Consider the following 27385-nt stretch of genomic DNA (forward strand, 5'->3'; position numbering starts at 1 on the left):
AATGCTTTAGTGCATAAGCAGACCACCATGTTTTCACACATCAGTAGAAATTAAAATCCGATTCTCCATCCATAAAAGAAAAAGTTGATAAACCGGAGTCACTCAAAATTAAAAACTTTTTGTGTTTTAAAATATACCATCGGAGAAAAATATGCAAATCACGTATCTGATAAAGGACTTGTATTTAGAATACGAAAAATTTTTATAACTTAATAAGACAAACAATAGAAAAAAATATATAGGCAAAAAATTTGGACATTTCTCCAAAGAAGATACCAGAATAAGCACTTGAAAAGATCCTTAACATCATTAGTCATCAGGGAAATACAAATTAAACCATAATGAGATACCCTCTCATACCCAGCAGAATGGCTGTAGTTAATGAAACAGACAATAGCAAATGATGCCAAGAATGCAGAGAAACAACAACGCTCTTAGATTGCCAACGGGAATGTAAAATGGTGCAACCACTTTGGTAAATGGCTCAATAGTTGCTCAAAAGGTTAAACATAAATTTACCATACACTCAGCAATTCCATTCCCAGGTGTCTATCCAAGAGAAGCATATCCACTAAGGGACTTGCACAAGTATTGATAGCAGCATTATTCAGTAACCAAAGGTCTATCAGCTGGTGAATGGATAAACAAAACATGGTATATCCATACAACAGAATATTCTTGGCAATAAAACGAAATGAAGTGATGATTCACGCTACAACATGGATGAACTTTGAAAACATGAGGCTACTTAAGAGACTTGAAAGACCACATATTGTATGGATTCCATTTAAATGACATGCCCAGAAAGACAAATCTAGAGAGTCAAAAAGTAGATTAATTGTTGCCTGGAACCTGGGGCAGGAATGAGGATTAACTGCAAACTGGCAAAAGGGAATCTTACTGGGGTAATGACCATGTTCTACAACTGGGTTATGGTGATGATTGTTCAGCTTGGAAAAATTTATTAAAAATCACTGAGTCACACACTGAAAATGGGTAGATTCTTTGTTATGTAAGTACCTCAATTAGGTTATTTAGGAAAAAGAAAAACAACGGTCTTCGACCTTTTGCTAGACTGGGCTGGCTGGCTCTCGCTATTGCAGTGGTGACCCACCTCATCCTGTCTGATATTCTTACATCTGGAGATCTTCCTACTTCTCTAAGCTCTCCCACCTAGATACACAAACCCAGGGCCTTTCTTACAATCTCACTCTTTGGATGCCAAGGTGGCTCAGTCTGTTGGGCGAACCCTCTTGATTTCAGCTCAGATAGTGATCTTGGGTTGTAGCATCAAGTCCCATGGCAAGCTCTGAGTAAGCAGAGACTGAGATTCTCTCCCTCTCCCTCTGCCCCTCTGCCTTCTCTCTCTCTCTCTCTGTCTCTCTAATAATAAAATAAATAAAATCTTAAAACAAACAATCTCACTCTTAGTTTTTTCTTCCCTCTACCCTCAACTCAGTAACAGGAGTATGGATCCAGCTCAGCCCCAATGTCTGCCTTGCTCTGAAGCACCCAATTCTAGGGACTCTTCTCCAATGCCTGAGATTTACAGGCCTGAAGAAAATCATGCGTCCTTGCAAATGTCATCTGTTGAGACACCCCACATGGAGACCATCTCTCCTCTTCCTCCCTCCGTGGATCTGTTTGTTCAGGACAGCCCGATTCTTCCACCAGTCCCAGAGTAAAACTACTACCCACTTCTATAGAGGTGAGAACAGCGAAGAAGGAAGATATGGCCTTGGCCAAGAAACGGAAGATCAGAACCCTGTTCTCTCAGACCCAACTACATATACTCAATGCGAACTTCAGAGACAGAAATACCTCAGTCTCCCAGCAGATCCAAGGACTTCCCAATTCCGAACATTAGCTACAAGCACGTTAAGACATGGTCCCAGAAACAGAGAATGAAATGTAAGAGGTGCCAGAAACACAATTGGCCAAATAGCAACGGCATGACTCAGGACAGATCAGCAAATACAGAACACCCAGGCTTCTCTTCCTGTCACCAGGGATAACTGATGAACACTTCCAGAACCTTTCCATAGGGAGCAACCATTCCTGCAACAGTCAGACCTGGTGTCCCCAGGCCTGGAACAACGATTCCTGGAACAACCAGCTCCACAACTGTGGAGAAGAATCCCTGCAGCTCCAGATCCAGTTCTAGTCAACTCTGGTCAGTGATGTGGAGTCTATCTTAGAAATGGCTGGGGAAGCCATAGAGTAATACAGCAAACAGCTAAGTAACTTAGCACCCAGCAAAGAATGGATTTATTCTCAAATGACTCTAAACGTACAGCCTGAAGATGAGTGACGATGAGTATATTATTCAATCTCAATTTGGGCTCATCTCCTAGGATCTGTCTTTTAGGGTCCTGCATCTCTGCCTTGATATTCTGTTTCTCACTATGCTGTGTCAACTGAGGGGGTACAAATGGAGTCTAATCAAAGAGGTTTCAGTAGCATTGGCTGCTATGCACAACATAGCATGCTTCTGGCTATAGATAACTAGATGCAGTGATAATTTGGATATCTTTAGGCTCTAAAATCTAATCTCAAGAATTGGAATTAAAAACACAAAGGTGTGGGGCGCTTGGGTGGCTCAGTGGGTTAAGCCTCTGCCTTCGGCTCGGGTCATAATCTCAGGGTCCTGGGATTGAGCCCCGCATTGGGCTCTCTGCTCAGCGGGGAGCCTGCTTCTTCCTCTTTCTCTGCCTGCCTCTCTACCTGTTTGTGATCTCTCTCTGTCAAATAAATAAATAAAATCTTAAAAAAAAAATACAAAGGTGTGTGATGAAGGATTATTTGTATTTTCTGACATTGTGAGGCTTTAGTTGTTAATAACCTCAGTTGTTACAGTGAAGTGTTAAGCTATAATGTGCTTCATGGGTTTCCTCTGCCCCTTGTGTTGTTTTACTATAACTCCTAATTTGTTCATTATTCTAGTATTTGTGGAAAGATGTTTTGTATTTTAATGTATTATGATAATAGTACCAGTTGACTGGTTGGTTTATAGGTTTAAGTATAAATAAATAAAATATCCATTTCAGGGGCGCCTGGGTGGCTCAGTGGGTTAAAGCCTCTGCCTTCTGCTCAGGTCAGGATCCCAGGGTCCTGGGATCGAGTACCACATCGGGCTCTCTGCTCAGTGGGGAGCCTGCTTCCTCCCCTCTCTCTCTCTCTGCCTGCCTCTGTGCCTACTTGTGATCTCTATCAAATAAATAAATAAATAATCTTTAAAAAAAATACCCACTTTAAAAGCACTGGGCGTTAACTAATGAATCGCTGAACACTGCATCAAGGACTAATTATGTACTATACAGTAGCTAACTGAACATAATTAAAAAGCAAACAAACAAACAAACCTTGTCCTCAACATTATCATCCCCTCCCCGCAATGTACCACCCTCTTTTTCTCCTTTCTGAAAAGTTAGGGACTTAGTTATTTAAATATAAATGTCCCAGGCCCACCCCACACTTACTGAATTTCCACAGCGGATAAGCCCAGTATTAGTTAAAAACAAAACCTCTGTGAATAATTCTGACGTTGACCCCTTGGCTAAGAACCTCTGCTATAAACTATCTTTCTCACTCTGGCGACCTCTTGCTACAAAAAGAGTGAATTTCCAGAGACAGAAATAAACTCTAGCTAGCCTCCTCATTTCTATTCAGTTGTCTGGTTGACAAGAGTAGTTTGTGGCAAGATTGGTACCAACATACAACATTAACACCAGGAAACACCAAAAACAAAGAAAGTTAGTGGGACATTTGGTAACCTCCCCAAGAGGGAGTGCCACTGTAGCGTGCAATGTTTACAATGGTTTTCCCAAAGCAATCACCAAATGTCAACAGAAATGTGTATTAAAGAGACAGTGGAACCTCTTGACAGGTCCTATCTACTTAGTACTGAACCCCAGTTGTCAAATTTTATTTTAATCTTCGCAAGCTTGATTCAAATGCTCACTACACTTTTCTCTTAGTTCATTGTTTCTGGTTGGTTTGTTCTTCACGGACAGCTATTTTAGACCTTATAGAGACCATCCAACAACACATATTACTTACATATTTACTCATGGATGGGTTGTACTTCAAAAAACAAACTTTTTGAGTAACAAATGGATTTGGCCAATACACAAGAAATGTTGTTTAACTAGAGATCACTACAGGCTACAGTTAAAGACAAAGGGTTACTATCTAAGGGTAAACATTCAATTATGGCATTTTAAACTTGAAGAAAATGCCAATATAAGACAAAAACTATTGTGTCTGGAGCTATCCAATCCTGTTTCACATATCTTAAGAACTCTTGGGACCATGTCTATAAATAAAATAGAAAATGTTTTCTTCACACTACACAGTGAAAGCAATATATACATTTGTAAAAAACAAAAAACAAAACATCCCTACAGTATTTACATAAGAAAGAATAACTACATTAATAATAAAATAAATTGATGGGCGCCTGGGTGGCTCAGTGGGTTAAGCCGCTGCCTTCGGCTCAGGTCATGATCTCAGGGTCCTGGGATCGAGTCCCGCATCGGGCTCTCGGCTCAGCAGACAGCCTGCTTCCCTCTCTCTCTCTCTCTCTGCCTGCCTCTCCATCTACTTGTGATTTCTCTCTGTCAAATAAATAAATAAAATCTTTAAAAAAAAAAAAAAATAAAATAAAATAAAATAAAATAAAATAAATTGCTAAGAAAAACCTCAAGAGTCAAAGAGATAAATGGGTAAAGAACAAAACAGAATTTTTACAAGAAGAAATATAATATGGGAAAAAACCTCACATTCACTAATTATCAAAAATGCATATTAAAATATCTTATTAAAACTATTAAATCTACTAAAAATATTAAGTAGCTGACACTTGCAAGGATCTAGTATACATGTTATACAACTATTTTTAAAAGCTATTGGCTGTATTCCAGGAATCATTAAAAATGTCCTTATTCTGTAACTGAAGTATCCCACTTTGGGAATTTAAGATGATTCTTCTTATTTTTTAAGATTTTATTTATTTGAGAGAGAGAATGTGCACAAGCAAGCAGGGGGAGGGGCAGAGGGAGAAGCAGACTCCCCTCTGAGCAGGGAACCCAAAGTGGGGCTCAATCCCAGGACCCTGAGATCACGACCTGAGCCGTTAAGCAGACACAACCGAGTGAGCCACCTAGGCACCCCATGAGCTCTGTTTAAAAGGAAAGACTAGCAAGGTTAACAGACAAACTACAATAGGATAATGGCTATGACAGAGGCTTGTACAAGATGTTACAGGGGTACATGTGAAGGCAACCATCTTACACAAATGGAAAAGATACAGAGCTGAGCTCTAAAAAATGAACAAGAATGAACGAGGTGGAGAAGGGGATAAGAAGAGAAAGAAAAGAAACTCTGGCTTTAGAAAACAACACACATGTGCAAAGGGATGGAGAGGTAAGAGCCTGGCACACTTGCAGAGTCGTAAGAAGCTCCATGTGGAAGAAAAGCAGAGTGTAGGAGAGTGATGGTAAGTAATGGTAAGCAGAGGTCAGGCCAGTTCAGGAAGAACATAAAGTGTTCTAGATTTTATCCTGAAAGCCATGGGGGAATAGTGAGGTTTATGTTTCTGCATGTCCATCTGGCTAGAAGTCCTATCAGTGCTGTCTGAAGTGAAGCAGAGGGGTAGAGAATGGCACTCGAGAACTTTGGGGGGGTAATAGAAATTCTGTTCTTCTTTGTATCTGTCAAAACTCAAGCCTACGTAGGCTTAAAATGACTTATGACATGTAAACTATACTTCAAAATTTGATTCAAAAATACAGTAAAATAATTACTCTAGCAGCAGAATGGAGAATGGATCAGAGGGGAATGAGATGGGGAGATGAACGAGGATGTTTCTGGAATAATCTAGGCAAGAGCTGACGAAGGCTAGGACTGAGGTTGTGGGGAAGTGCAGGACAATGCATCTGACTAATATTAAAAAGGTAGTAAAATCAGTCAACAGAATGACTGAAGATGAAAGGGCAGGACAAAGGAAAGAGTTAAGGCTGACTTTCAGGTTTCCAGATTGCGCGACTGGGTGATGGTGAGGAGAAAGAACAAATTTAGTGGAGAATGATAATGAGCTCCGATTTGAATACGCTGAGCGAAAGGACACACATCCCGAAGCTGATGGATGCACACACAGGTCGGGACAGGAGACACGGAGAGGTGAAATCATGGTGGCCGTTGGTGTTAACAACTATGTATGAGTTTTATTTGTTAGACCAGGATGAAAGGGAACACTGAAAAATGAAGAGTTAATCTCATGAAATGGTTTGAGTTTTTTTCTCTCATTGTATTGTTATAAAGTTATTTGCATGACAACATTTTTAAAAGCCCATCACTGGCGTAAAGGTAAAAACAACAAACAACAAAAATGAATGGAAAACAAAGGGAGAACTTGATCAAACAAGTCTTTAACAGAACTTTACCGCCTGAACTGGGGCATGATGTTTGATCCCTTCCATAGCTGAGGAACCAGTAGCCCAAGGAGGTGGGGAGACCAGGAGGCTCACAGGAACAAGGTTCACGGGGAGCCCCTGCAACTGCCCAGATGAAAAACAGGACTTTTTGAACAAAAGAGATTATTAGGAAAATTCTACAGTTTTGTGATCATGAAGCCATGTAGCTCAGGCATGCTTGGTGTACTTAACAAAACCTAGGGAAAAGATGCACTTGTCACACTTCTGACCACACTTAAAAGATTTTCAAAGGTCAATTACCATTAGATTTTTATTTTCCCCCAATTTACATTTTATCTAGAGGAAATTTTATACTCACTACAACAGAAGAAAATCAAACAACATAGAAACAAACAAAGCAGGAACACCTTCATTTCCTGAGCACATATTTTCCCATACCGGGTACATTCCAGGCCTTGAAGATGCGTTCTGCAACCTCGCGTCCTGGGGCGGCAGATGGTCAGGCATCTGTGGCTCCGACCCAAAGTCCTTCATCTTCTGAAGCTGTTCTTTCTGCTCCCTGTGAACAAATAAAATTGCCATGGTCCATTAAGGCATGTTTACTCCATTCCTAAGTGACTACAATTGTTATCACAGAACAAAAAAGAGACCTAAAAACCTTGCTCTAAAACCCTCTACAGTGCCCACAGAGCACCTGCAGGGTAACACTCTCTTGCCTTTATACAACTAACTGACCTGTCATCTACAACCTATAAATGACTACAAAGTATTCAAGGATCTTCAAGGGCAGACTCTACAATCTGCCTCATGAGTCTATTCTAAAATATTATCTACTTGTCATGTGTTTCTTTCATTGAACAAAAAGTTCTCTCGCTATATTTTTTGTTCAAGACTCTAGACTAGAAGTTGCAAAATGGTGGCCAAATATGGCCTAGACATTTTTTTGTTTTAATTTGGCTTTCACATCAGTTTTTAAAATCTGAATTAGCTGCCATTATTTACAAAGCAAGATATTTCACATATAAATTCACATTTTAAAGGGATTTGGTAACAATGGGCCTACGTTCCTTCATGTCAACAATGAACTGACTGTGGAGTAGTGGCTGTCCACTTTACATGAAGCAGTCTGCCACATTCCTCACCATACCCCAGTTATACTGGCCCACTTTTATTCATTTTAGTTACCTGTGTGGTTCTTGTGGGTATTTTAGTTACAGGCCCTGCTGTGTACAGTGAGAACAAATGTCAGTCTATACCTTTAAAAATGACACTTCATACTCCTAAAGAGTAATTTTGTAACTCTTTATGCTTTTCTTCAAATCTCTGGTCAAATTCTTTTTTTTTGTTTTAACTTTTCCTTAAAATGCTTACTTTAATCAGGTGTAACATCTACTATAACCTCTTCAGACCTTTTACCCTACATTGGGTGTAGTGACTCAAATAGACACAAAATAAGGGTCAATATCGTTTATTTTTTGCCTCATATAAATCATATTATGACTGTACACCAATACAACATAGCTTACATGTATTCAACTATGACAATTCTTACCCATCACCTTCATATATTTTAATTATGTTTATGTTGCCTAGAAAGAGCTTTATAAAAAAAAAGATGGTGAAGAAGAAGCACCTTTTATCCAGCATTTCCATATAAAGCAATAATGGATGACAAGGAAATTTTAAAAAGAAAAGGAAAGAAACCTTGGCAGCTTGCTAACACCAATCAGCTTGGTGTTCTCCATGAACAAAACAGATTTTAGAGCTGGACAGACTGCATTCAAATTCTGGGTTTGCCACTGATTAGCCAAGTGGACTTAACCTCTCTGAGCTTTAGTGTCATCTGTGAAGCGAGGATATGGATGCGGATGCGTCTACTTATCTCTGCAGGCCTTTGAGATAAAAGGATTTAAGACAGGAGGACTGAGATAATATATACTAAATTATTAGCACAGTGCCCCACACACAGTGGGGGTTAAATTAAAGGTGTCTGTAACTTAAAACTGAACAGTGTAGCAACTAAATGTTCTCTAGCATGTTTTCACACCTTCTTCATGAGTCATCTGGAAGCGTCCAATCTCTCAGAGAGTATCTTCTATAGACAGAAATCTCCTGTGCTGCCCAAGGTACCAGATCTTTCATCTGGATCTACAGGTACTTTTCCTCATTACACTTTTCCAGTCATAAAGCTGCAGTTATAATTTCAACTGGTATAATCCACAAATGTAGACCAGAATTGAAAAATGAAGGAAACATAATACACTGGAATATATCAAAACCTAACCATTACTTTATTTTCTCAAAACACTGTTAATTCCTATGAAATTACTCAAAGGTTTACAATCTATCAATGACTCCTAAATTCTCCTCTCACAATACAGTTGGTTTAAAGATTAAATGAATATATACAAAGTATTCAATACAGTTCCAGGCACATAGTAAGCATGCAATGTTAGCTTTTTTATTTTATTTATTTTTATTGCAACTACCTGGGAAGCATTACATAGATCCCTATACATAGGTGATTGTAAATCAAGAAATCCAAGTTCTAGTCTCCACTTCACAAAGAAAATATTTGATTATGCAGAAACAAGTAACATCCTCAAGTAGAGATATCTGCTTCTAGTTATAAGGAAAGATAAAACACCCCAGAAAGAAAGTATCAATGGTTAGACAAATCTGAGGACACTTTCAGGTAAACCATTCTTGGCTTCAGCAGAGAAAAACCTTACAGCACTTTCCAAAGTTTTATCAAAGATTAGCGAATATGAAGTCTATAAGATCTAATACCAAAGAACAAAATGCCTCCTGGGAGGGGTGGGGGAAGGTATTACATATGAGCTCTGTAAAGTCCAGAGCACTGGAAAGTTGAAGTTTGACACTTGAAACATGCACAAGTATACGGTATGTCCGCAACACATCTATAAAAGCCAAGAGTGGCTACCAAATTTTCACATTTCAGGACATAAGCTTACAATTAACACAGTTCCTAAATACATATCCTAACCCTAAAACAGCACTGAACGGCCAGGTTACAAATTAAAATTACAAGATAAGAACTTGAAGCAAAATTATTCCATTCAAATATATCACATCACTTTAAAAGAGCAGTCTGCATGTGGTTTTGACTAAAAGAAATGATCTTAAGTAGTCAACTTACCGAAGCATTTTCAGTTCTTGTGCAGCTTTCAAAATGATTTCGTGCTGCCTCTGACTGAGAACCATTACCCCTCCAAGGCCTTGGTCAGAGTCTAAGTTTGTATCCGACCCCATCATTTCAGAAGAATGATGTGAGGAGGGCATATGTTCCGCCATGGGGGAATGTCTATCCACATCAGATGGGTACCATCTGTCTGACAACCGTTCTCTTTCCCAGTCCATTCTGTCAGGGATATAATCTCTCTTTTCCCGCCATGTATCTCCTCTTTCTGGATACTCTCGGATCCTCAACTCACCCCTATCACGAAAATCTCGATCATACCCATGGTCTCGATTTCTTTCTTCTCTCCATCTATCATCCCGATATCTATCCAAAGGTGGAAGAGGTGGGAGGGGTGGTAAAGGTGGAAGAGATGGAATATCCCGTTCACGAAACTGTGATTCTTGTTCATCCAGTGGTCTCCCATAATCTCTGTCCCACTCATTATCCAAATTTCTATCATACATATCCATGGGTCTTCCAATCCGATCCACATCCCTGTCCAAGTCCCTGTCCATTTCCCTGTTGTAGTCCTCATCCATATCCTGATCTCTCTCCCAATCATCCCACCAAGGGCCTCGTCTATCTCCATCATGAGACCGAGATGGTGGTGCTGAGAACCTGTCCTCTCTGTTATATGGATCTAGTGTTTCTTCTTGATAGTCACGTTCACATTCTCTCCAGTATCTTTCTCTATCCCAATCATCAAGTCTTTCTCGTTCCATTGGAGCATTTCTACCATCTAATGGGAACTCTTCGTGCCCTCTCTCTTCTCCATGGTTCCATGGAGCCCTAGGAGGCTCATCTCGGTGATATGGATACATTTTTTCCCCACCATCTCCTGGTTCTGGTCTAAATGGACCTCTGTCACGAACAAAATCTGGTCTTCCCAGTCCCCTTTCCCTACTGCCTGGCCCTCGAGGTGGTCCCCTCTCCCTACTCCCGGCTCTTCGTGGTGGTACTCTCTCCCTACTCCCAGCCCTTCGAGGTGGTCCTCTCTCCTGACTGCCAGCCCTTCGAGGTAGTCCCCTTTCTCGGCTGCCAGCTCTACCCCTGTCCTGGCTGCCTTGCAGACCACCTGGCACTTTCTCTCGACTGCCTCCTGGCCTCATCAACCCTCTGTCTCGGCTGCCTTCTCCTCTATTCATCTTCTCTCGACTGTCTTCTCTTCTACCCATCATCTTATCACGAAAGTCTTCTTGCTTGATCAACCCTGGGCCACGGCTGAGTGCCTGGCCTCGACCTCTATTTACTAGTCCTTTTTCCCGTGTGTCTTCCATCCTGCTTTGCCCAGGACCTCTGTAAGATGAGCTGCTGCCTCGATTGCCTTCTAACCTATTATCTCTGTTATCTGGCCGAGGCAGCCCCTTCTCTTGGCTGTTTTCTGAATGGGGCAGACCGATACCCAAAGGTTTAAAATCATTATCTGCAGTTAATGACGATGACGTTGTCACTGCTGCTCCTCCCTCCATCCCCCCTGGTTTTGAGGGAAAAGCAGATTGAGAAGGTAGAGGTTTATTTGCAAGGGATACAGGCTGAGTAACAGCTTGGGCTTTGTCCATTTGAGTCTCCATACTTTGAGAATTCTGGTCCCAATCAGAAGGCTCTATGGGCCCTTCCGAGACTTCGCTTTTAGGTGGCTCTTGTTGAGAGTCGCTTAGATTCTCATTTGACTGAGCCGCCTTGGTGTCCTTTACATCTGCAGCAATGGAAAATGTAGCTGACTGCATTTTAAAATTCTTCTGCTGGTTACTATTGGTGTCTGCTAATTGTTCTTTGTTTCCTGAAAGAGGTTCTGCTTGTGACTTAGGTTGCTGCTGATGCTGCTGTCCAAAAGCTGGCTTGGGGCCTTTCCACTGTGGTCCACTTTGTCGAGGACTGAGGGACGTATTGGGGGTAATATAAAACTGAGATGCTGGCCCCCGGGGAATCATTCCCCATTTGCTTTTAGTGCCCTCTGGTGGGTGACCTTCATATCTGGGTCTTGGCCCATCGGGGCGATTTCCTTCAAAACGAGGCCCTTTGGGTCTCGGTCCTTCACACCTTGACCCTAAATCCTCAAATCTTCGAGGACCATCAAATCTACAAGTAAAACAAAAGATATTACTCAAGACAGTAAAGCAGAAAAAAAATATTCTCCATGTAAGAATATTTAAGGCAATCGTGCCTTAGAATCTGTTTATAAAAATGACTCTTTCAGTCATCATATAAATCCTGAGGCATCTACCTAGAGTCAGTATGCTAAAGTGGCAGTGCTCAGAAGGTCTCAGGACAGGCTTTGGAATTCACGTCAGTATTATTATAATTCACTTCAAAACATCTCCCGCAGCAAGTCACTGATACACTAAATTGTTAAAAAGCAAATATAAACATTGTGACTTAATAGATGGAAAAGTCCACTCACTTTTAATGGGAAAAAAATGCCACAGCTAATTCTGAGCATACTTTTAAAATTAAAATACAGCCAAAAACTAAATAGGAAACGATTACTATTATAATAAGGGATGATTATAAATATTGTTGGAACTAATATCATCTGGACTGACAAAAATTCAAAAAGACAGTAGCCAGCTGTATTTTAGGAGTGCACCCTGACATTTTAAAGTCTGGACAGGGCCCTAAAAATCTGTTATGGACCTACTTGCTCATTCTGTAAATTTTCAGTGCACATCCCCTGCCAAGCACTATAGTACATCCAAGGGATATACAAATAAAATGTCATCTGTTGCCTTCAAAGGGTTTACAATTGAAGAGAAAGAGAATCTAAGTGTAAATAAGTGCCCAGAGGTACAATGCATTTAACAAAGGCAACAGAGGAGGGGATGGTCATTTCTACCAGACTAAGGGGCTATGGGCTGCTATGCAATAAAGGCTTTATACAATAGATGATGCTGACATTAAGTCTGGAAAGACAAATTCTCTGAGGCCAGGCTAACAGAGTGTATTGGAAATAAGGGAAATGGGTGGTGAGGGCATCAAAGGTTAAGGAAGCACTGTGAGTAAAGGCAGAGAAACACACAACAGCATGGCATGTCTGCAAACAGTTCAGCATGGCGGCAGCAAAGAGGAGCCAGAGTAGGTGACAGCCGGGAAAGGAATGCAAAGGGAGGGAACGAAGAGACAAGGTAAAGAGTAGGCAAGAATCAACCTCCAGGAGGCCTTGTATGCCTTGTGCAGAGACTACTGGTGCTCCTCCAGTAGTCATTCCCCCTTTTCCTTCAGTAACTAAGTCTCTTCGTTTTTAGTTGGACACAAAGCTAACCAAACTAAAGACTGACTCTCCCAAATTCTCCTGCGGCTAGAACTTGTAGCCATGTTCTGGCCAATGGGCTGAGAGTGAAAAATGACTGGCGCATTCTTCTGGTTATACCTTCCTGGGTTATAAGAGGAAGGGCACATCTTCCTCTTCAATATTTCCTTTTTCATGCTGGCTCTGACAAGGTGGGGAAGCATCTTGGACCATGCAGATAAGGGCAATACACAAAGGGATGAAAAGTAACAAATTAGAAGGAACCTGGACTCTTAACATTGGACAGCCGTCACATAAGTGCTGCGAAAGAATAAACCTCTAATTTATTAAAGCATGTGACTGTGGGTTTGTTACCATAGATGAATTAATTCAGCTGGGTAAGAAGCTGGGAATTACTTAATGAGACTTAGAGCCAACAACAGACGGTCGGATTTTTAAAAGATTGCCCTAGCAATCTTTTCTGCCCTAGCAGAAAAGTAGCAGATGGATAGGTGGGAAAAGTTTTTTGTAGATTGTTTCTACAATTTGGGTAAATGAAAGTGAAGCCTGTTCCATGGCAGTGACTGACATGAGGATGTAGAGGAGATAAAAGTGAGAGATGTGAAGGAAGGTAAAATGGATCGGATTTTCTAACAGGTGAGACTAAAATGATAACAAAAGAATTTAGGATGATTCCAAGGTTTCTGGCTTAGGCATCAACCGATAGTGATACCTTTCATGCTTTTAATGAGATAGAGTTTTTCTCTTATTTGCTTGGGAAATCAGTGAAAAATAAAAATTTCAGTTTCGGATAAAACATTTATCTCCTATCCCTATCAGGAATAGCCATCAGGTTTTGCTGGTCTAGAAGTCTTTTAGTATCAAAGGGAGGAATGCTCTCATCAGGGGACACAACAATAACTCCATTAAACTCAACTTGAGACTGCCACCTGGCTACTTTGGGTTCTGATCAAAGGCAAAGAAGGGACTTACTGTACTGGCTGGGGGTGACTTGGCCCTGAGCTGCAAGGAGAAATTGGGTTACTACTGCACTACTGAGGGTAAGGGAGACTATGTCTGCAATGGAGAGCCTCTAGAACACCTCTTAGCACTTCCGTGTTCTGTGATTAAAGTCAATTAAAAATTACAGTAACTCAATTCAGATAGGCTTGTCAATAGCCCAGACCCTTCAGGAATGAAGGTCTGGGTCACTCCACCAGGCAAAAAAACAGGACCACCTGAGGTGCATGCTGAGAGCAAAGGGACTATAAAATGGGTAGTGGAAGAAGGAAGTTACAAATACCAACTATTGTTACATGACCAGTTGCAGAAAGAACTGTAATAGTTCTGAGTATTTCTTCCTTAATTTGGTATGTTTAAATATATACATATTATTAGTCAAATATTGTTGGTTGATTTTTCTTCCTTATCATCTAACATAAGATGTATAAATAATAGTTAATTTTATATTTCAAGAGTTTAAATTACAGAGTGTCAAAGAGAGAGTGTGAACCAGCTAGAAGAATGAAGATTTCTCCAAGGACAAAAAAGGGACTTTATATCCTCTTCTGGGAAATAGGTAAGAATCTTTCTTCAGTCGTCCAGGGATAAATATTTTATATCAGATGCAAAAATCTCCCTTGTGACCCACCCAAATCAAAAACATATAAGGGAACTCTGGGAAGGGTACTACAGACTAGCCAAACTGACACCACACAGAGTTATCACAAGGAATTGTGATATACATGAATCCATTATAAACAGAAAGGAGACCAACAGCAGATGAGAATTTTGTTTTTACATTCTGGAAGACAAAGAGCAAACATGAATGGTAACAAATGGAGCAAGGAGAAGCTGCAGTTTAGAATGATGGTAGTAGAAGGACATAAAATAAAAATGGGGCTGGTTTGCTCACAGAACCCTAGAGAGTCAACATTCTCAGATACCATGAAGGACAGAAATAAGACTTGAGTGCTAAAATATGTAAATTAAAATCTATATTCGGAACCATCAACCAGACTTTCTTTAGGCTGAAAGTCCCTAAAGTTTTGAATCTGAGGGCCCTCTAACTTTAGCAGACAGTTCTTTGCCCTACCACCTAAAACAAAGCCTGAATTTACTGAGTGAGAGCAAGAATAGTTGGTAAGCCCCCCATATGCACACAGAGTTTCCAATTAGCTTGTCTGTGTCCCCCATTCTTAAATATAAATGGATATTTATTTTAATATCTAGATATTTGAGGAATGTCTCTAAAACAAAAGGAAGAGACCAAAGGTAAACAAGGTCCTAAATCTGGAGAAAACAGAGATAATGCAAAAAACACAAGAGAACTTTAAAAAAAAAAACCAAAACCCAAATAATATCCTCAGAGAGATTCTTAAAGATACTGTAGCTATAAATCAATTTGCTGTATATAAAAAAGGATCAAAATCAAAAGAACTACAGAAATTTTTTTAAAAAATTATCCAAACAAAAAGCAATAAAAGGGTTAGTAGTATCTCAAAGTACAACCAAATGAAAGAGAAAAGAGACAAAATCAATCTAGCAGGTCCAAAAGTCTACAAACAAGGAGTTCCAGAAAGAGAAAAACATAAAAGAAAAAAAAATTAATGAATAGCATAAAAATTTAAGAGTTAAGGGACTCTCATATGCAGACAGAAATACCCTAGCTCACTAAATACCAAGTATAATTAGTAAAACAAAACAAAACAAACTATGAACTTTTAGAATACTGGGGAGGGGGGTAGTTTCTGGCAATAGGGAGAAGTCATCTAAAAAGGACAAGAATTTTAAAAAGATTTTTTAATTAAAAAAAATAAAAAGGACAAGAATCACAACAGTACAGCATCTACACTAAGTGACAGAAGAAAACAGAATGATGTTCCTAAAACCTTGAGGAATAATTACGTTCAACTTCAATACTTAAATGGTATTAAACAGTTTGGTACTGGCATAAAAACAGACACACACAGATCAATGGAACAGAAGAGAGAGGCCCAAAATAAACCTGCACATATATGGTCAATTACTTTATGACAGAGGAGCCACGAATATACAATGGAGAAAGGACAGTCTCTTCAATAAATCATCCTGGGAAAATCATCGAACAGCCACATACGAGAGAACGCAACTATGGTGCTATATTATACTATATACAAAAACTAACTCAAAATGGATTAAAGACTTGAAAGTAAGACCCCAAACCAAAGAACTCCTAGAAAAAAACAACAGGTAAGCTCCTTGGCGTAGGTCCTGGCAATGATTTTTTGAATCTGACATCAAAAGCAAAAAGCAAAAATAACAAGTGGAACCACAATAAACTACAAAGCTTCTGTACAGCAAAGAAAACCATCAATGAGGGCACCTGGGTGGCTCACTCAGATAAGCATCTATGGCCTTCGGCTCAGGTCATGATCCCAGGGTCTTGGGATTGAGCCCCACATCGAGCTCCCTGCTCAGTGCAAAGCTTACATTCTCCCTCTCCCACTCCCCCTGCTTGTGTTCCCTCTCTTGCTGTCTCTTTTTCTGTCAAACAGATTTTTTAAAAAACCTTAAGAAACAGACAAACAAAATGAATACCATCAACAAAAAACAGAAAGACAACCCATTGATTGGGAGAAAATACTTGCAAATATTATATCTGATAAGGGGCTAACATCCAAAATAAAGAACTCATACAACTCTGGCAAAAATACAAACAATCTGATTAAAAAATGGGCAGAAGATCTGAACTGATATTCTTCCAAAGAAGGTATACAGATGGCCAGTAGGTACATGAAAAGATAATCTACATCTTTTGTATGCATCCTTCCTGCATTAAGGAAGTGCAAATCAAAACCACAATGAGAGGGGCACCTGGGTGGCTCAGTGGGTTAAGCCTCTGCCTTCGGCTCAGGTCATGATCCCAGGGTCCTGGGATGGAGCCCCACATCAGGTTCTCTTCTCAGCGGGGAGCCTGCTTCCCCCCTCTCTCTCTGCCTGCCTCTGTACTTGTGATCTCTGTCAAATAAATAAATTAAAACAAAAACAAAAACAAAACCACAATGAGATATTACCCTACACCTGTTAGAATGGCTATTTTCAAAAAGACTAGAAATAACAAGTGTTGGCAAGGATATGGAAAAAAAAGAACTCTTGTACACGGTTAGTGGGAATGTAAATGGTGCTGCCACAAGGAAATCAGTATGAAGGTTCCTCGAAAAATCAAAAGTAAAACTACCATATGATACATCAATTCCACTTCTGGGTATCTGTATGTGAAGAAAACAAAAAACTAACTTGAAAAGATACATGCATCCTCATGTTCACTGCAGCATTATTCACAATAGCGGAAATATGGAAACCACCTCAGCGTCCATCGATGGAAGAATGGATAAAGAAAGTGAATACTGAACTGAATATTACTCAACCATGAAAAAGAATGAAATCTTGCCATTTGTGACAGTATGGATAAACCTTGAGGGCAATATGCTAAGTGAAGTAAGTCAGACAAATACTGTATGAGCTCTCTTACATGTGGAATGTAAAAATAAATAAATCAGTAGGAAAAAACCAAGCTCCTAGATACAGAGAACAGGCTCGTGGTTGCCAGAGGCAGGTGTGGGGTAAGGGGGAAATGGGTGAACTAATTTTTTTAGTTTAACTACATCAAAAAATTTTAAATGCTCAACTTCAAATTCTATATCCAAATGATTAATCAAGTGTGAGGTTAGAATAAAAGTATTAACACACACACAAGACTCAGAAAATGTACCTACCTCCAACACAATCTCTCAGTAAGCAACTTGGGCATGCACTCTGGGGAAAAAGAGGCACTAAACCACAAACAGGAAGCCATGAGATTCAGTAGAGAGTGAATCCAATCCAGGAGGATAGTCAAGGGAAATGCTGAAGTAACAGCCATACGGCAGATCTTTTGAGCAACCAACCACCCAACCCGCCCAGGTGAAAAGCAAGATGATGAATAAATTTGGGAGAGCGATCTCCTCAGGAAAAAAAAAAGCTGGTGCTTTTGAGACTAGGGTTGGAGAATTATTTTAAATATTTTTCAAGAAGACAATTGGAAATTCTACAAAAGTCATTACACTAAAGAAAATATAATTATAACACACTGCTTACCTCTAGCAAACCTGGTTTACTTATCTAACAGCAGTGATATAAATGTATTAGACAGATGGCGTTGGAGTAGTGTAAGAATTAAATCCTTATCAGACCTGGAAGCAAATATATAACATCTAAAATGTGTAAGTCAAGAAAGCCGGAACATATTATTTAGTGACAGGAAGGTAATTACCAGAAGAAACAGCTAAAGAATTAAAAGATGTCATTAGAATCTAGGCTAGCTGCTTTGCCTGATTTTTCCAAACTGTAGGTATGTACCACTTGGATAAAAATGTAAAATGAATTTAAGTGGCACAAAGAGATTACCCCTAACCATGAGGAAGAAGGACTTACTCTGAGGCTAGAAGAAGAAGAAAGATGAGGATAATAAGATAAGGTAAACAGAAGGGCAGGAAGTGAGTTTCACTGGGCCTGAAAGCCTTGATTTTCTCTAGGAGGCAGGAAGCTAAAATAAAGATACAAAGCAAAATAAAAATGTTTGTGGAAACAAAGAAAGCAGCACTAGTGCAGATGGTCTCTGAAAAGTGGTGAAGGCCTGGCATCGTTACTGTCGGGCAAAGGAAAAGGAGCTGACCAGAGACTTGTCAAAGGATACACCGCAACGCTTAGGATGGAGGTCACTTATTTACTTATTTACCTATTTATGATACTGTTTCACGGATTGTGATGGTTTAGTTCCTTTTCTTGAAGTTACATTTATTAATTCAAAGTGCCTGGAAAAACACCTGAGATCATTAAAATTGTGTAAAGCCATCGGCTTTGTATTCAATTCAATAATCACTAGTTCACTTAAGTGTTAAGTAAGACTATCCTCCACAAGGTACAAGAGTAAGAACCCTTGTGCATTTGTTTCCCAGTTTTATCAACAAATCTGAATACAAATGAACTGCCTTCCTACCCAAACTGTGAACGCCTACAGAATTTTGTCCATAACCGAGACATTCTGGCATAAGTAAGACTGATTGAACATCTGTCAGGACCTGTCAGCTCTAGAAATAAATAAACAGATACATAACTCGAGTTCACAGTCCACGGGATGAGTGAGGCAAGTAAACCAACAATTAGAACACAATTTGATCAAATGGGACATGTTGGCCTTGTTCATTGGGGGATCCCCATGGTCTGACTCACTGAAGGATCTCAACACATAATTAGAGCTCCCTGCCCCTAGGGCAGGAAAAATAGGAAGTAGTGAAGCAAAACTGACAGGAAAGGGATTCCAGACAAAGAGAAGAGCAAGTGTCAAAGCCAGAGGAAAGAAAAAACGAAGCCAGAGGCACTAAAGGATGTGCAGATAAGGAAGAAAAGAACACAGTGGCAAGGCTGTAAAAGTTAAGGAACTCATTACTATAAGCGTCATGCCCGCACATACAGTATGCAGTTTCCTTAAAGGGGAGGGCGCTTTGCTTTCAGATTAAATTGCTGATCAACAGCGAAGGGTCATCATTTTATTTTTATTTGGGGAGTAAGAAAATGTTAAAGCAACTGAAATATACTTTCAACACTACACGTAAATGGCAATTATTTATCAGCACTGCACTTTCAAATTTTTAAAGCTTGAGGATGTAACAAAATGTAAGACTATCAAAACCTTTTGTATTTATAAAAGTAAAGAATTCTTAAGCCTTTAGAAGAAATATATTAAGAGATATTCAATTTTAAAGTATGCACAAAAATGTCATGTTTACATCAATACAATGAAATGCTATGACCTTTTTAAAATATAAAAACATTTGAAATAAAGTACAAACATAGTATATATTCACTGAATACAATCACATCAAAACACATGCATTGCCCATTGATTAGATGAAAAGAAAAACAAATATTTGGTATTTAAATATTCAGAAAATTTTTGTACAGTTAGGCATTCCATAAACTTCTAAAAAATAAAAACCCCCAAACTAGGTATGAAACCATTAGAGGTATTTATAAAACTTATAAAAGATTTGACATAAAAAAATAGACTCCAAATGTTGGTATAAAAACTTAAGAGGTATGCAGAAATACATATACCCTTAAACAAGATAACACCTTATTGTCACAACAGTTACAAAAACATAATGAAATCAGCTGACCATGGGAATTACAAAATACTCAATTCTGGAACCAAATTCCTGTCCTTTTAATTTTCATGTGAGATAATTTTTCAGTTATTTTCTAATATGTACAACCAAGATCCTAAAATCAAAATTCCCCCCAAGAGTAATCTCTAAAAACAGGAACAACCATAATAAATGAAAGCAAAGAGTAAAATTATAGTGTTTATAATCCCTTACTAATCCTAATAAGACAGATACAGAACAGAAGAGGTCCACAATTCTAACCTGAAAACCAATCAAAAAGTATGTGTGACAGATCAGAAGCTGAGATATTACAAAGATGGCAAGTCTTGTGCAAAATGGTCAAGAGATTCTATGCAATTTTCATCAAAATTCCAGCAGGTTTCTGAAAACTGACAAGCTGATTCTAAGCATTATATGGGAAAGAGAGAGGACCAAGAATAGACAAGTCAATCTAGACTGGAGGTCAGTAAACTAAGGCCCATGGGGCAAATACAGTTAAGAATGATTTTTTTTTACATTTTTAAAGGTGAAAAATAAAAGGAAGAAAGAAAAATATTTGACAGAAACCAAACACGGTCTACAAAGCCTAAAAATATTTACCATCTGGCCCTTCACAGAGAAAGTTTGCCAACCTCTGATCTAGAGACACAGAATTGGAGGACTTATACTAAGAGATATCAAGATTTATTAACAAAACTACAGTAATTAAAACAGGATACTGGTGCAAGGATGGACAAATAGAGTCCAGAAATAAATTCCCATATATAGTCATTTGACTCGTGATGGACTTACTACCAACATAATAAGGAAAAGATGACTTTTTCAATAAATGGCACTGGGGTCAACTACACAGCCATATGAAAAAAAATAAACCATGACCCCTACCTCATACCACACATTAACGAACAATCAATTCTATATAGACTGCTGACCCAAAAATAAAAGGTAAAACAATAAAAAACAGAAGATAAAATAGGATAATGTATTTATGGCTTTGCGGTAAACAAAGATTTCTTAAAGTGGGACACAAAAAAGCACCAACCATGAAGGAAAAGATCAACAAATTAGACTATTAAATTAAAATCAATAATGTCTATTAATCAAAAGACACCATTAACCTTTGAGGTTCCTCTGGGTTCACTGAATCCTAATTTTAGAATTGTTTTGTTTTGTTTTTAGACAGTCTAGTATACTCACACCTATGAGAATGGCTAAAATCAACAACACAAGAAAAAAAATCTGTTGGTGAGGATGTAGAGAAATGGGAACCCTCTTACACCATTGCTGGGAATGCCAGCTGGTATAGCCACTATAGAAAACAGTATGGATGCTTCTCAAAAAGTTAAAAAGAGAACTACCCTTTGATCCATCAATTGCACTACTAGATATTTACACCAAGAATACACAAGTACTAATTCAAAAGGATACATGCACCCCAATGTATACAGAAGAATTTTCTACAATAGCCAAATCATGGAAACAGCCCAAGTGCCCATCCACTGATGAATGGATAAAGATGTGTGTGTGGGGTGTGTGTTTGTATATATACATATACATGTGTATGTGTAATGGAATATTAGTCAGCCATAAAAAAGAATGAAATCTTGCCATTTGCAACAATGTGGATGGAGCTAGAAAGCATTATGCTAAGCAAAATGTCAGAGACATGATCACCAGATGATTTCACTCACATGTGGAATTTAAGAAACAAAACAAATGAGTAAAGGGAAAAAAAAAATAGACAAACCAAGAAAGATTTTCTTTTTTAAAGTAGGCTCTACTCCCAACACGGGGCTTGAACTCAACCTTGAGATCAAGAGTCCCAAGCTCTACCGGCTGAGCCAGCCAGGTGCCCCCCTCACAAGAAACAGACTCTAACTCTAGAGAAAAACCTGATGTTACCAGAGAAGAGGTGGGCAGGGGTGAGGATGGGATAAACAGAGGACGGGAATTAGAAAGTGCAGTTGCTATGATGCATACCGGGAGTTGCATGGAAGTGTTGGATCACCTTATTGTAATACCTGAAACACACATTACACTGTATGCTAACTGGAATTGAAATAAACTCTTAAAAAATAAACAGTTCTATTATGAGGATTGCTATTTCATGACTTTTTTCTTATAGGCTTTCCCGAGAACAAAGAGAAAATTTACCTCTTAAAAAAGAGAATAAAACTTACATTATCATGCAATTGGGTCCATTATGGATCCATTACAGCCTTCCATAAATTTAAGACATACTATGGGATCCTAAGTGACTTTTTTCTATATCTTAAATATTCCGCAATTTCCTTATCCTAGAATTCATTACTCACTCATCATTACTTATCAATTATCCCCAACTATGCCAAAGAAGATTAAAATACAAAGGTAATGAAGGAATGATGGATTTGCCTAAAAGATGAAGCAAAGGTGAAAACAGCTGTCACCTCACCCCACTCTGTATTGCCCAAAATATTACACCCTACTTTTAGGCTCATTGAACACAATTGAGAATTTAGAAATTTTCATTTCCTGACTAGCATGGCAAAGAAAAGTGAGAGAGGAAGCTGTGTCAAAATAAAAAAATAAACACAGAGACAGAAGCACTCTAGGCTCTAATAAAGCTGTGAAACCGATCATAAAAGTGAAATCTCCAACTGTTAAGTCCTTAGATGACAGTACCCTAGATTAATATTCTCAAACTCAAGATTCGATGAGTGAACAATAGATTTCTAAGGACAGAAAGGAAATGTACTGTCATCCGCTTAGTCATTAAACTGGAAGGATATCATCACATAATACTCTGTGCCAAGAACCTGGACCGTTTTGCTTTGCCAGGAGAATGTGTGACAGGATTATTTCATCTTTTATGTTTATGTTTATGTGACAAAATTTACTTGAGGCAGAGCTCTGCACTTGTAAAATATTTATAAAAATTCCTATAAATTGTTTTTCACTATCCCTTTATTGTTACTTCTGTAAGTTATTTGTAAAATTCCTTTAAAATGTTAAGAGGGTCCGCTGGATCAATATGACACTTTTTCAGTACAGTGAGGATGAGAAAGACAAAGGGCTATAGAGTGAGAAACAGTTGAGACAATCTAGACACAGGGTGATATCTAGCATACATAAGGAATCCCTACAAATCAGTAAGAAAAATACATAACCCAATAGAAAAACTGGGAAAAGACCTCAATCAGCATTTCATGAGAGGAAATTCAACTTAACAATAATCAAATGGAAAGACAAGTTAACCTCATTTGTAATCAGGGAAATACAAATTAAAGCCATGCCACAACACCACTAGATGTCCACCAAGATTGCTAAGATTTAAAAATTTAACAATACCAAGTGTTGATGAGGATGCAAAAAACCCGCTGGTGAGAATGTACATGGACACAATCATTTCAGAAAACTGTTTGACAATATCTATCCAAGCAGAACCATACCTACCCCCTAATGAAGCAATTCCAATCGCTGGTACATTTCTAAACAAAATACACACACACACACACACACCCCTAAAGGGACACATATAGCACCAAAAGACACAAAGCAGTGCTTTTTGTAATAACCAAAAGCTTAAATGATCATCACTATTAGACTAGATAAACAGATTGTGGTATAGTCACAAAACAAAATACTGTAGAGAAAAGGGAATGAACACACCAGGGATGAATCTCACAATAACATAATGTCAAATGAAAGAGGCCAGACTCAAAAAGAGTACACACAGTAGAATTCCATTTATAAAACTTCAAAAATGGGCAAAACTAATGTGTGATATAAAAAGTTGGTCTAGTGGTTATCTTTGGGGCGAAGGAAAACGGGAAGGGGCATGAGGATACTACTCAAGACACTAGTTATCTTCATGTCTTTATCCCAGTAGTGATAACACAAGTTGTGTTTACTTTGTGAAAATTCACTAAGTTATGCACTCAGGATTGTGCATATCTCTGTATGTTACCCTTTAATAAATAAATTTTATGACTGAAAAATAAAGGGTTCTGGGAAACCAACATCCACTGACCTAACAGTTTTAGAGCAGTGGTAGTCTTCTAGAAGACCTGATGAATCAAATGATACACATACATACACACAACTTCAAAACAGCTGCCCCAGATGCTCCAGTATGGAATTTACACATGACGCAGTTCTACCACTGGACTTCTTGGAAACCTTCACAGTTTTTAGAAAGCAGCGTAAATCTGGATTTTGCAAAAACTCAAATTAATTTACATTACTTTATTTTGATAGTGTGTTATTGGTAAGTTAGTTATCTGAGTTCTCCATTCTTGTTTCTCTACCCAGCTATCACAGGTTTCCTTGACAGTGTGGATTGTTCCTACCTCAGTCTCTTTCATTCACTTACCACCTTCCCACTGATTTTTTCTTTTTTTAACCTAGGTACACAGGAGGAAAAAGAACCATGCCTAGGCAATAGTCACAGATTAAATGCGATATAAGCTAAGTGAGCAAAAGAACTAGAAGGATAAGAGAAATGGAAATGACATAAGCTAGATTGGAGAAAGGTTTTAGAAACAGGGTAGATAATGTGAGCAGGATCCAATTCAAAAACCAAAAAGCCATCCTTATCAAAGTTGCACGTGAAAAAGCTGGAGAGGAACATCTAAAAGCAATATAATCAACATTTATTAAGATTGCAGCAGACCAGAAAGTTGGCCCAAACCTAACTAGATGAAATGTAAAATAAAGTCTTAGAAAAAGAGAAAAACAAAACAAAAACAACTATCCAAGTTCGGGATGAGAGAGGCTTGCCCTCGTAATGGCTAATGTGATAAAGACCAGGGAAGCCAAACAGATGTTTTGTTCAGCTACACAAGTACGTTATTTATAACAAAGCTGGTAACAGGCTCTTCGGTTCCCTGCATCTGAAGTAAGTGCTCATTCTGAAGGAGACTGGCAAATTCAAGGCCCTCCTCGAGACAAGGAGCAACGTAGCAGGAGGAGGCCAGACACAATGTTAGTGTGAAAAGAAAAGAAGAATCGGAGTTTCTGCGGTGGCAGAGAAGAGCAGGTAAGGCCCACTGGGAGAGACAGGAGGGCGGTGTTTAAAGAACCACAGGGACATGCTAGAGACGGGGATAGGATAATTATCTGTTGTACCACAGAGCCAGATCTAGAGTCAACAGGCAGAAGTGACAGCAACACATTTAGGCACAACTTTCCAGAAAATTGTCAATACCTTATTATGCTGGTATTCCTTATCACAGTGCCAATGTTTAAGAAGAGGCCATCAACTACTTGCCACAGGAAATAAAATGAACTCAAAAGTGGATCGGGGCACCTGGGTGGTACAGTTGGTTGAGTGTCTGACTCTTGGTTTCGGCTCAGGTTATGATCTCAGGGTCGTGAGGCTGAGCCCCACACTGGACTCCACGCTCAGTACAGAGTCTGCTTGGGACCCTCCCTCCCTCTCCTTCTATACACAACCCCACACCACAGGCATAGGCTCATTCTCTCTCCCTCTAAATAAATAAATAAATAAATCTTTAAAAAAGGTTGGGGGGGGGGATCAGAAGGCCTTGGATTCTAATTCCACCTCAATCATTTACTAGCAACATCATCTGGGGCAATTTATTTAGAATCTCTCCAAATCTTAACTTCCCTTGTATGTTTACTTCATGAGATCAGAGAGAAATAATAAGATAATATGTGCAAGACCCAGGAAGACAACCTAAAATGCAACATAAATATCAACTGCTATGAACGGGATATTGTGCTACATAATTGCTAAGATCTGCCTAGAAGTGAAATTATTAGCTGTACCTTATGGTAAGAAGAAAACCTAAAATAGGTCCTAAATTTACAACAAGATTTGGTGGGCAAAAGACAGAAAACATTAATATGATAGGGAAAAAAGGAAGCAGGAAATCTCTGTTTCTTAAGGTGTTAAGAATAATGTACTTTTTTGACAGCAAATTCATCACCAGATCCAAAAGGCAATGCTTAATCTAAGAGATAAGTGGGAATTCTAATAAAAAAGTTACACATACCAAGTAAATCAAGACTACAAAATGTACTTGTAATCACTGACAGTCTGAATATCACTGAATCATGGCATTAAATACAGCAGTTAACTAGTGCTTTTGCTCTGGGAGCCCCCTGGACTCTGCTCCCACTGGGTGTGGACTCAGGCTCTACTCTCCCAGTTATATGATGCTGAGCAAGTTACTCAAACCTCTCAAGCCCAGTCTCTAAAGGGTAAACACAGGGTATGAACCTGCCTTGTTCACAGGCTGCTGAGAAGACTCTACGAGATAATATAATGCACGTAAAGCCTCTGGCAAGGCTTCTGGCACCCAGAGGAATTCATGTTAATTATGTGTTAACCACAGAGGCAGATCTAGAATCAACAGGTAGAGGTTACAGCAACACATTTAGGGTCAGTGCAAGAAATAATAAGTTTTCTAGAGAACTGTCAACACCTTATTCGATGGTGGAGTTTTGTGCCATGTTGTTTTAAGAGTTATAAATTTGGGGAACAAATAAAAGATATATTTTGTTTCCAAAAGTCAAAATTCAGGTTAAATTAAAATAATATAGATAACACTGACACTGAGATGGAAAACTAACCAATGTACTGATGAGTAGAAAAAGTTTACAAGACAAAATGCTCAGTATGATCCCGTTTTTGATGGCATATATTTTTTTAATTATTATCTCTAGATTGTGGAATTAGGTGAATTTCACTTTTTAGATTATTTTTTTGTACCATCTAAATTTAGTATAAGGAGTACGTATTTCTATCACAATTTCCAATTGGGAAAAAAAATGTGATTGGTAAGGTTTCTCTACAGAAAAATTAACATTTAGGTCAACCTGCAGGGGGGAATATATTTTTACAAACTTGAAAAATGAATTTAACACCTTTTAAAATGCAAAGCAAAAACAAACAAAAAACAAAAACAAAAAAATTTAAGACTACTAGTAAATTTCTGTGTGCTTTTCTAAATAAAAATGTGGTTCAGACAAAAGGAAAACATCTCCCAAATTGAGGGAGATATACAGGAAATAAGCTCCATGGGGGCGGGGATTTTGTCCGCTCTGTTATACTCATTGCTATAAGCACAGAGCAGGAATCAATATTTGCTAAACAAATGGATGAAAGTCCTATTTACTCTTATTCTAAATTTTGTTGCCCATTTCATTAGAATATTGGCTTATTCATCTTTATCGCCAACAGCAGGCATATTATCTAACAAAGAGAATTTACTGATTCAGTTAATTGTGAAATTAAGAAAAAAAAAAGATAAACTTAATAAATACTACTTCTGAAGCTAAAAAGTCATCAAGAAATTGAGAGGCACTACCCTAAAACGGGACATTCATT

At 38.6% G+C, this 27385-nt stretch overlaps 1 protein-coding gene and 1 pseudogene across 4 annotated transcripts in view; one reads left to right on the forward strand and one right to left on the reverse strand.

Moving 5' to 3' along the window:
* The window catches only part of YLPM1 (YLP motif containing 1), a 75526-nt gene that overhangs the window by 34468 nt on the left and 13673 nt on the right, over positions 1-27385 (reverse strand). For 3 of the 4 annotated variants that reach the window (XM_032344909.1, XM_032344911.1, XM_032344910.1), the window contains exons 5-6: positions 9595-11715; positions 6873-6993 (exon numbers count right to left, since the gene is read on the reverse strand). In XM_032344909.1, coding sequence (XP_032200800.1) covers positions 6873-6993; positions 9595-11715 — 2242 coding nt within the window. The remainder of the gene's footprint in view (positions 1-6872; positions 6994-9594; positions 11716-27385) is intronic. The other variant, XM_032344912.1, reaches the window with a different exon arrangement.
* LOC116591988 lies at positions 1470-2311 on the forward strand (annotated as a pseudogene).

This window comes from Mustela erminea, chromosome 5 (assembly GCF_009829155.1).
Source record: "Mustela erminea isolate mMusErm1 chromosome 5, mMusErm1.Pri, whole genome shotgun sequence".
Lineage (NCBI taxonomy): Eukaryota > Metazoa > Chordata > Mammalia > Carnivora > Mustelidae > Mustela > Mustela erminea.